The 11,594-nt window shown below is 37.4% G+C and overlaps 1 protein-coding gene across 1 annotated transcript; it reads left to right on the top strand.

The window, feature by feature from the left end:
• Positions 1–6,902: 6,902 nt before the first annotated feature.
• Positions 6,903–10,727, top strand: LOC110911039 (alpha/beta hydrolase domain-containing protein 17B). Its single transcript, XM_022155602.2, has 6 exons — positions 6,903–7,331; positions 8,683–8,719; positions 8,805–9,041; positions 9,583–9,630; positions 9,780–10,195; positions 10,292–10,727. Exons 1-6 carry the CDS (start codon positions 7,033–7,035, stop codon positions 10,374–10,376), a joined length of 1,122 nt encoding a protein of 373 aa, XP_022011294.1. The 5' UTR covers positions 6,903–7,032; the 3' UTR covers positions 10,377–10,727.
• Positions 10,728–11,594: the final 867 nt, after the last annotated feature.

Here is an 11,594-nt window from a genome sequence, read left to right as displayed (position 1 = left end):
TCTGATTTTTCTCCTGTTTTTAATGTGATGTACACATGTGTATTCTGATTTTGCTCTGATTTTAATGCGATGTACACATGTGTATAGCGTATATTTTTGTGATATCTCATATTTTTTTTGTGTATTGAATATGTAAAGTAGTTGATGTACACTTGTGAATTTTGCAAAGTACTAATTTGCTGAGTTTTTTGTACTATTATAGGAGACGTCGTTAACGAGAAAAGTGGAGATGGAAGGTCGATAAGGATGATTCACGTATGTTTGTTTGCTTGGTCGATAAGGATGATTCAGCATACAACGTGGCGACTAGTTGTAAAAGACTATGTTTTTTTTTGTTTTTTCGATTATGTTGCGTTTATTGTTTTCACGAAACTGGAACTTGTAATTGTATTTTTTTTTTTTTTGGTTTTGCAAACATTATGGAACTTGTAATTTGCTAAATATAAAATAGTTTTACAGGTTTTGTTTATATGTATGTATTATGTAGCTAATTACACATATGCACGATTCTGAGTACACATGCATACTGTTCAATTCATATCCAAGTACACATGTGTATACCGTTTGAAATATGAAGGTTACGTGGATCTTAAAAATCATAATTCAAATTCTGGTGGTGAAAATCTTAAAAATAAAATTGAAATAAAAGATATTGTGGATAATGAATTTAAAATAGTAAATATATTGTGGATAATGAATTTAAAATAGGAAAGATGTAACTTAATTCAATTATTAAAATAATGATTTAAATCTAATTTTTTATATAATTACAATCCTACCCTTAACAACTAAAAATGAAATCAAGGGTCCAGATCTGTTCACGCAGTTCACTCTTGGGAGGTTGTTCACGCTGGAACCCTACCCTATATATATATATATATATATGTTAAGAGTTAATTGCCCGGATGGTCCCTGTGGTTTTACGTTTTTTCACGTTTAGTCCCCACCTTTTGAAAATAGCAGGTATGCTCCCTATGGTTTGTTATTTTGTTACTCGGTTAGTCCCCGGAGTAGATGTCAGTTAGTTTGGAAATAGTAGGTATGCTCCCTATGGTTTGTTATTTTGTTACTCGAATAGTCCCCTAAGTAAATGGTAGGAGACTATCGGGGTAACAAAATGACAAACCATAGGGAGCATACCTGCTATTTCCGAATGGTGGGAACTAAACGTGAAAAAACGTGAAACCACGGGGACCATCCGGGCAAAACTACCACCTAATAATGATGATTTCATGATTTGTATGTTATCATTGTAAATAACACAACATGAAAAAATGGTTGATGAACGATTATTACATTGATTTGTGCAGGAGGTCGAGGCTAACGCACGTTATACCCTGGTCCAACTTCGCGTCCACTTAAGGGCCTGGTACGTTGTCTTTGGAAGCCAACGCCTACCAACCTACCCTATGCCAGCAATGAAGATAAAAATTAAATTTGAACTTCCACATTTGACTTTTCTTCAAGAGGAATTCAAGTTTGAGGTCTTTTTCCTTTTCTATTTACATTGAATTCATTGATTTTTTTAGTTCTTATTTTTTTAACTTTTTTATTTTTGTAAATGTTTTGATGGTTATTTTTGTCTTTATTTAAATTTAATTATTTAGCATCTATTTAAATAGTTTGTTTGTGTTAATTCAATACTTTTATTATTACCAATAACAACAATCACCATGGCAGAGAATAGTGTTTCCCTTATCAAAATGAGCGATTAGCTGCTACGCTGACATTTCCCTATTGGTCAAGCTAAATTACGATTTTGTCCGTTTAAATTTACAGTTTTGCCTTTAGCTTTGTTTTTTACCTTTCCAGCCAAATTACGATTTTGCTCTCGGCTCAAATTTACAGTTTTGTCAACCTTTTTGTTTTTCCCCTGTGAAATTACGATTTTGACCACAATGTAAATTTTCAGTCATGCCATCATTTTAGTTTTTTTATATAAAATTATGGTAGTGTTTTGTTTTAATTGGTTGAATTGGTGTAATTTTTATTTGTGTCAGTTGGATGTCTGACACACGCCCATTAGTCTTGAAAATTACAATTTTGTCCCCAGTTTAAAATTATAGTGTTTCCAACGTTTTAGATTTTTTAGCAAAACTATGGTAGTATTTTGTTTTAATTGGTTGACTCGATGTAATTTTTTTAGGTCGTGTTATGAGTGGTATGTAAAAGTAACTGAAGCACAGACCTACATGTTACGAGAGAGAAATATTCAGCTTAGTGCCCGCAACATGGGTGAAACAAAAACTAGCTTACTACATAACCCGACCCGTTTCGACATGATTCATTTTCATTCAAACTGTATTTTATTTTATTTATTTAATTTTTTGAACGACAAATTTGGATCACTGACGGACAGCTAGAGTATTATTGTGCCACCAGCGAAACTACCCGATCATATCCATCTTCACTAGGCAATAATTAATTATACACCAATTAAGGATGAAACCCAATAAATAAATACGAGAAAAACCCATTGTGATAATCAAACCAAATACATATTAGTCTCAAAGACTTTATCTCATTTCAAAATGCCATTAAGCTATAAAAACATGGGCTCAAACTGTATTTTAATGCCAAAATGCCTTAATCTGCCCGGTAGCTCTAAGACTACCACCTATATATATTCTATAACCACCAAATTAAATGATGATTTCATGATTTTTTCCTGAAAATGTTTGTTTTATTATAAGAAAAGACAAAGCGAATTGGAGAAGGATTTGTCTGCACCTTTCCGACACACCAACATGACACACACCCACCCACTCATGAGTCATGACCTAGCCAATATAAAATTATGAATTTTTAATGTGGAAGCACCATTTTTTTGCCTTTTTTAATGACTTAAAACAAGTTAAACATGTGTTTAATAAGGCTCGAACCCTTAATCAAACAAAGCAAAATCACACTAACATCAACATCTAACTCCAGTAACTTTGTTAATTGAACCCAACTCCCCACCCTGATGCAGACCCAAGTGTAGAGGAGCGGACTATTTTGTATTTGGAGGCCCAAGATCGTGTAACAAAAGGGGCTTCACTAAAATGGCTCTAACTTGGGCTACATGGGTCCATTTTGGGCGTACGACCAGGCGAAACGAACGTGAGAACGAGCTCCATCTTGTTGCCTACGGCGGTTTGGGTCATCGTCCGGGCCAAAAAACGCTTATTTTTATTTCTTATTTGCATTTTTATGTTTTTTAAACTATTTTGGGCTTTTTGTTTTAGGTCGTGTGTTTGGCCCGTTATCTTTTTTAGGCCCGTTTTGAATTTCGGTTTCTATTTATATGTCCCTCTAGTAATATGGATAATCAGAATTGAATTTTGACATAATTGATTTTTTCACTTCAAATTCCGTGCCTCTTGGGTGGAATCTTGGGGGTTGGGGAAGAACACACGGGTATTCTTTGAATCAACGTGTTTGATCTTCGTTTCCGTATCACGCACTACATCACACCCGAATACGAAAACACCCACACCGTCTTTCTAATTTACACCCTGATATTCTTTACTTAAAAAAACTGTTTACACAAAGTATAATTCGCCCAGGGGCGCAGCTTTGTAGGGGTTGGGGGGGACCCCTGAACTTTTTGCTCAGTAGTGTTCGGTATGTAGTTTCTGTATAGAATTTTTTATGTATATACGTTTTCGACCCCTCAGCTGGAAATCTCAAGCTTTGTCACTGAAGGGGTAAGGTCCCAAAAACCTCGTATTAAGTATTTGGGACCATACCAGAACCTCGCCCTTTAACCCTCTTTAGACCTTGCGCGGCCACGCACTAGTCCAACAAAGAGAACTTAAGAGAAAGGCAACAACTAACACCTGCGCGCGCCAAAAGGAAGTTAATAAGTCCTTGCGCTATTCCCTGTAACCAACAGGGGTAAAAATCCCAGTTAAGCACTTCCGCATAATAATACCCAGATCTGGATATTATTTAAGCTGACACCACACGATAAGGAGCCACACCAGATTATGGCAGTAATCTTCTAGAAGACTCAATCGTGCACCACCAGACAGTTGTAACCGTCTGAGACACGTGTCATCATCCCAGGGCACCCTGAAATCACGATGATGGCATGAAGTTGGAGAGAAACCTCTACTTACCCACTTTCCACTTGGCTGCACCCCAGCCATCGATCAAGATCGCGATCCGTGTGCACTCACAATCCGATCAAAATAATTAACGGAGAGAAAGTAACCGCTTACGGGGTTAGCATCTTCCGTTAATATTTCAGCAAAAAGTTTTCCCGCCCAAACTCCTGGCTATAAATATAAGAGTAATTCAGGTATGAACTTCAAGTTACACTCACTTCACCAATACTTCTTCTTCTTCATAAACGCATACTTATTCTCACGCCGGAGTCGGGTTAAGGAGAGAACCTCCCTTCTCCCCTTGACGAGGCTAACAGTGTTCTGTTTTGCAGTATTCACCGGAGAAGAAGACCTGTCCCCTCGAATCGAACGAGAGAGAACCACCCTTTTATGCAGAACCTAACCCCCTGGATAATTTAATTCCGGTCATTTATCCAGTGTTTCTTCAGTCACTGAATTTATGGTTATGATGAGATGAAACATAAAAACAAAAGTTCTTATGTGGGTGTCACGTAGGTAAGGTTGGTTTCACATTTAGCTTTATGGTAATGTGAAATGTGATTAGATGAGTAACAAAAAAAAAATTAAAAATGGTGAGGTCGAGATAAATAATTTATTTATATTTTAACTGATAATTTGAAAAAGTCAACAAAATCGCCCACACACTCGCGATCACCTCAACCTTTCTCTCTCTAGTGCCCAACGGATGTGGTGTTCTGCGCCCTCGTGCCTATGTGGCCGGCTTACCATCTCCTTCACCGGCACCATAACACATTGTCTAAATGTCCTAAAGGTTTTAAGATTAGCGAATTTTACATTTTATTATTTAACAATGTTTCAGACATAACAAAAAACAATTTTTATTTGCCTTATAAATGAAAAAAATAAATAAAAAGCAAAATCACATAGAAAATTGTGAGAATTATATAGCTACCTATAGCTATGGAATCGATATTAAGTACATATATAGTATATGCACCTTTTATTTAAACAAGATTTAAACTAAACATTTTGATTGTTCATCATACCGCTTAAATGTTAGGCTAGAGGGTATGGTGATGGTCCTAGTCATAGTCCTCCCCATCACTTTTATGTTTTTTTTTAATCTTCTACTTTTTAACATTTAACAAATAAACTAACATATATAGTTTGGAGCTTACATGTTTTTTTAACACCGGTGAATCCATAATGACACTAAAATTACCGCTAGTATTGACATAAACGCAAACATACAAGGGTCTAAATGCAACTAATTTAAACTTCAACAACAATACCGTCATAAAAATCAAATCTTTTTTAGACTCAGATGAAGAAACCCCTCTTCTCTCTCTACCTTTCTTGTTCTTCTTCTGCTCAACCCCTCATTGCAAACCCTAGCAAAAGACCAACAAAATCAAAGCTTTCAACCCTCATAAAAATCAAATCTTTTTTAGACCCAGTTGGAGAAACCCTTACTTCTTGGTCTCCAAATGCCACCACTTGAGGGGGGGGGGCCCACCATTGGAGGATCGTCCTGAACGTCCATTCCTCCACGTTGAAGACGGGGACGGAGCTCGACGGGGGAGGGGCGGGATGGGCTGTAGCCGGCGCTGAACCAAGACGGGGATGGGGACGGTCCCCATACCCCATAGCCTTAGTTATGTATGTGTATATTTTTTGAAATGACAAATATTACTCTATTCTATCTTAAACCAAAATCCTAATTTACTCCCTCTTACCCAGATTTAAATATGAGACCTCATTTCTAAAAGGGGTGGCAACAATTACCAATTTGAATTTCAGGTAGATTACCTGAATCGGTAACACAATCACCACCTATTTGGATACCCCAGATTAGGTAGAAGTTGAGGTTGTAGAACCCAATTAAAATAATGTGTGCTACCCCATTGAAAAGGGGTGTGTAGAACCAAATCAGTAACATCAAATGAGCTAGTCTCACACTACTTAACCATTGGTTTTCTACTTCAAGATTAACCATTACTAGTGCTCTAGTAGTGGCCATGGGTATTTAAGACCATGGGGTATGGTTGGGCTTGGGTTAGACTTGGGTTGGGGCATTTGTTGACACGTGGAATAGGAGCCCCCCACTGCCTGGTTACGTGTCCGCGGGGTATGGCGGGGCGTGGGTTGGGCTTGGGTTGGGTGCACCGCCAAGCCAAACGGCTTGAATTTAAAATTCAAAATTTTCATATGTCTCGCTATGACATGGCGGGGTCAGCGAATGGAAGCAAGCCAGCTAGGATGTCAAGACCGCCCCACGCCCGACTTGAAACCCAAGCCCCAAGGGCCACGCCCCAACCCAAGCCCACCCGGGGTGGTGGCTTGGGCGTTTTCCCCCAACCCACGCCCAAAACCCTGCCCCATACCCCATGGTCTAAGTTTCACATATGGTGGGCCCGGGTGAGTTTTCTGGTGGTGGCCATGAATATTTAAGTTTCACATATGGTGGCCCAGCTGAGTTTTCTCTTCCAGGTCCCAAGTTCAAGTCTGGGTGATAACGTTTCTCATTGAGGGGGTTAAATTGGGATCTATTGTGCGAGAGAGCTCTCTAGCACGGACCCAATTAAAACAATATATGCTAGACCTCCCAACATTTGCGAATAACTCACACCTTTAACAAAAATCTACTTCAAGGTTATTAAACAAACTTTATAAAATTTGAAAACCAAGTAATTAACATGGATAACATCAAACTACAAAGAAACAACTTTACCTGTCTTGCCACGTGGAAAACAAACACCAAACGTTGTCACATATACCCTTTCGTAATCTACGCCGCAAAACCTTAAATCTCTCTCCCCACTCACACTCTCCTTCTCACTTTCATCGATTCTTACCAAAAACCACCAAATTTTTTTCCCACCATTAATATTAATTAATAAATATAATAAATTAATTCCATCAATTCTCCCAATCTTTCAAACTTCAAACCCGATCGGAGATGGGTGGCGTAACGTCATCAATGGCGGCGAAGTTTGCGTTCTTTCCGCCGAATCCACCGTCGTACACGGTGGTGGAAGGAGGCGGGAGCAGGTTGAGGATGACGGGTGTTGTGGAGAGAGATAACGTCGAGGTTTTGAAGGTGAAGACGAAACGGGGGACGGAGATTGTGACGGTTTTTGTTAAAAACCAAACGGCGTTAATGACGGTGTTGTATTCTCATGGTAACGCGGCTGATTTGGGTCAGTTGTATGAGTTGTTTTGTGAACTCAGTGTTCACCTCCGAGTTAACTTGTTGGGGTTAGTAACTCAGTTCCGAGTCCACTCATCTTTTATTAATTCGCATCAATGGGTCTATACAAGTCGAGCTCGAACCCGAGCCGGTTTGGATCTAGCTTGAGCTCGTTTAACAAATCTGAGCTCGAGCTCGGCGGCTCATTAGAAGTTTTTCAAGCTCAAGCCTAGCTAGCACTCGGCTTATTTAATATTTATTAATTAATTATATACATTTTATATCTTTTTATTATAAAATTTATACAATAACATATAACATATATTATTTTGTTATTTTTTATCATAATTTTATGTAATAATAATAATAATAATAATAATAATAATAATAATAATAATAATAATAATAATAATAATAATAATAATAATAATAATAACAACTATGATATAAATATATATTTCATATGTTAAATAAGACTTAAATAATTAAAATGGTCGTTTAGGGTGGTGAGCCGGCTCGGGCTCGTTTATTAAACAAGCTTATTTTTAGGCTTGGGCTCGAGCTTATGTTAGCTTTGCTTGATTTGAGTTTTTAGCAAGGCGGGCTCAAGCTCATGAGCAGCTTGGTTGGTTAACAACCCTACTCAGTATCCATTGGATTCATCATCTATATGGTTTTTGTAGTAAGGTTTTGTGGTGATAAGATTTGGGTGTTTTTGTATCAACTTATGAAGTTATGATGATTATGGCAATAATTTCAATTAAATTGTTTTCGTTTAATGCTCAAATTTGGGGGGTTTTCTGTATGACTAGGGGTGTTTATTATTCGTTTTGCAGTGATTAAACTGAAAACATAACCCAAGCGAAACCGTTTTAAAGTGAACCAGATAAAATAATCGGCTTTCGGTTTAGTTTTGGTTGATACCAAATTGGGTATTCAGTTTTCGGTTTGGTTTTGGTTGTAGCCGAATTGGGTATTCGGTTTTTAGTTTTCAGAAATCAAAATTTGGTTCAAACCGAATAAGCGAATACACCAAATATCGAATTATGGTTTATTTAATTTAGCCCAATCTAATTACACTTTTAGCCATACCAAATCCAATAACAAATAATGGTAATTCAAAAAATAAAAATAAAAAACAATTATTCGATTGAAAAGCGAATCAAATTCGAATTTGGTTTTTGGTTCGGTTTTGAACCTCCTGAATTCGGTTTGGTTTTCAATTTCAACCGTATTAATTTTTAAACAAAATAAACTGAAAAACGAACCGATGAACACCCCTATTCATGTCAACTTATGATGATTATGGAAACATTTTCATTTGAATTTTTTCTGTTCAACGATCAAATCTCTATGTTTTCGTAATTTGATTTCTTCTGTTCATTGATCGAAAAACGACCATCTTTTTGCTTGATCCAGGTATGATTATACGGGATATGGCCAATCTTCCGGTAAGGTAAAAATCGTCAAACGTCGATCGAGAATTTGAACGACATTGAAATGATTTTACATTATAACTAAACTGTTAATTATCTATGTAGCCAACTGAACACAACACATATGCCGACATAGAAGCTGCATACAGATGTCTTGTAGAGACATACGGAGTGAACGAAGAAGATGTTATATTATACGGTCAATCCGTTGGTAGTGGGCCCACTATTGATTTGGCGTCACGCTTATCAAGATTACGGGCTGTTGTTCTTCACAGCCCAATCTTGTCTGGACTTAGAGTCTTGTATCCTGTGAAAAGAACATATTGGTTTGATATATACAAGGTTACTTTTTTGGTTATCTACCCGTCTATTTCAAACGGGTCAAATTGCGTTTTTTTAGGTTGTACCTATTGGCACGCCCAAATGCCTATATGCACACCAAAAAGGGTTTTTTTTGTCCTATATGCACACCCTGCAGTGTCGAGTTGTGGTCAAAGCGTGGCGTTTTGGTCCGGTCAACCAGACAAAAGACTGACGGGTGTCTGACGGGTCTGTTGACCGGACCAAAACGCCACGCTTTGATCACAGCTCGACACTGCAGGGTATGCATATAGGACAAAAAAACCCTTTTTGGGCTGACTATCTACACACCAAGTGTGCAAATAGTCTCCCCTTTTTTTATTGATAACGGGTCAAATATTAAAAAAAGTTTGCAAAGAGGATCAAAAGTCGCTGAACGTGTATTCAAATGTTTATAACGTGCTAAGTTGTTTTATTTAAAAGTATTATTAAACCGACCCGTTTAAACCCGCACATACTAGTTCATACTTTATGAACTATTACCAACTTTCTTGACAATGAGTTGTATTTTCTTGTGACGCAGAATATTGATAAGATAGCATTCGTCCAATGCCCGGTTTTGGTAATTCATGTAAGTGTTCAATATCACACGCTTTGTTTTTTAAATGCATGCCGCAACCAAACAATTTGTTAAGCAGGTCAAACGGGTAAATGGTCAAACGGGTCAAAGGTAGTCTAACATGTGGAGTTCAAAGACTTGAAACTTTCTATATGTTGCAGGGAACTGCGGATGATGTTGTAGATTGCTCTCACGGTAAGCAGCTTTGGGAGCTATGCGTAGACAAGTACGAACCGTTATGGGTAAAAGGCGGTAACCACTGCGATTTGGAGCTCTATCCCGTGTACATAAGACACCTTAAAAAGTTCATATCAGCCGTTGAAAAGTCAACCCGTTTGCAAAACTCAACCGGGTCCATCACACATAACGTTGATAAACACCGTATGAGTACAGACTGTAGAGACTACCCAAGAGCAAGCATAGAGCGGCCAGACCACACGAGGCCAAGCACAGACTGTAGAGACAAGCCAACATCCAGCGTTGACCAAGGAGAAAAGTCAAAGAAGAGTGTGGAAAATGTCGGAAAGTCAACGACTGTCGTTGACCAACCCGAGAAAGCAAGGAACAGCATTGATCGGTGCGTGAAATGACGGTTTGCTAATTAAGTAATTAAGTTTAGTGTTGGTTGTGAATGATGGAAATGTATGTTGATTAGTGTGATGAATGGTTGCAGGTTTGGCGGTATGGTCCGAACCGTTGTGTTGTGCAATATCAATTGTTTCAAGCCGAATGGAGCCGCAGAAGTTGGAAAATCATAACATCAGAAATGAAATCTTGAAGGTATACAAGGATTGGAGGGATAATTTCATGAAACTTGTTTATTAAACTAAATATTTATTCATATTCCCAGCTCCTTACGCTAGGTACAGTTTAAGCGTGTAGGGGTGTTCATGGTCTGGTTTGGCCGGTTTTGAGAAAAATTCTTGACCAAACCGCTAATTGCGGTTTTGGGGAACAACAAAACAATCATGCCGGGTTGGGTGGGCCAGACTGGTTTGGCCGTTTAACGGTTTGGTTTTAGCGGGTTGTTACCAATTTTTTTCTCCTTCAAAATATTAGTTTGTATTAAAAGTTTAAAGTAATAAAGATGGTTCGTGATTATAAGTCAATTGGTTGGTTCGGTTTACGCAGACCGCAGTCAGTTCCAAGTCAAAATATGGTGAAAAGTAAATATAGAAGTTAGAACTGGAATTGCGTTTAGTAACAATGTCTCAACTTGACAGATTGAGATGAAAACATACGACCTGCTTTATTTTTATTATATTTTAAAGTTATTTTTAATTAATGGATAGAATTATTTTAGATTAAAAAAGCGGCATATTTTTGGACAATTTAATATAACAGTATAATTCATAGATTATGTCCCTCATAAATGAAAAAAACCTTTTTAGTTCAATGCATCTTAACCTTTAAAATAGTCAAGTTCAAAAGAAGTGAAACCTTGCATAAAAGGAGTCCAGGTGAAAAAAAATGTCTTTTAACCACAGAAGAAATTATAGTTCATACTCTTTTGGTCTAGTAAGTGGAATCAGATGTTAATCTTCATCAAAGTGGTGTGGGTTCGAGTCTCACAACATGGACAATAAGATAGCGTTCATTTCATGGAATGGAATGGAATGGAATTAGGAAGTTTTTCTTTGTAAAATTGATCTTGGTTGGGGGAGGGAGGAATTTGAAATCCTTCACTCTAATGAAATTTGTGACTATTTCAACATTCCTTAGAAATCCTTCACTCTAATGAAGGAATGGAATGGAATGTTGAAATAGTCACAAATTTCATTGATTAAAGAAATTCATTGGATTTCAAATTCCTCCCTCCCCAAAACCAAGATCAATTTTACAAAGAAAAACTTCCCAATTCCATCTCATTCCATTCCATGAAACGAACGCTAAGTGAATTCTATGAGTAGATTTTAGAGGGGTGTGTTTTCGCTGTCCAAAAAAAAAAAGAACAGATTAGGATTTTTTTTTTGTTT

Source organism: Helianthus annuus, chromosome 15, assembly GCF_002127325.2.
Source record: "Helianthus annuus cultivar XRQ/B chromosome 15, HanXRQr2.0-SUNRISE, whole genome shotgun sequence".
Taxonomy (NCBI): Eukaryota; Viridiplantae; Streptophyta; class Magnoliopsida; order Asterales; family Asteraceae; genus Helianthus; species Helianthus annuus.
Note: the sequence above shows the minus strand (reverse complement) of the source record. Positions and strands in the feature narration are given on the sequence as shown.

Bases quoted from the DNA above. Each gene is read 5' to 3' on its own strand.
- LOC110911039 (XM_022155602.2), top strand. From the start codon at position 7,033: ATGGGTGGCGTAACGTCATCAATGGCGGCGAAGTTTGCGTTCTTTCCG. The intron at 9,042-9,582 runs GTTACTTTTTTG...CTTGTGACGCAG, and splicing joins ATTGGTTTGATATATACAAG to AATATTGATAAGATAGCATT. The intron at 10,196-10,291 runs GTGCGTGAAATG...GAATGGTTGCAG, and splicing joins GCAAGGAACAGCATTGATCG to GTTTGGCGGTATGGTCCGAA.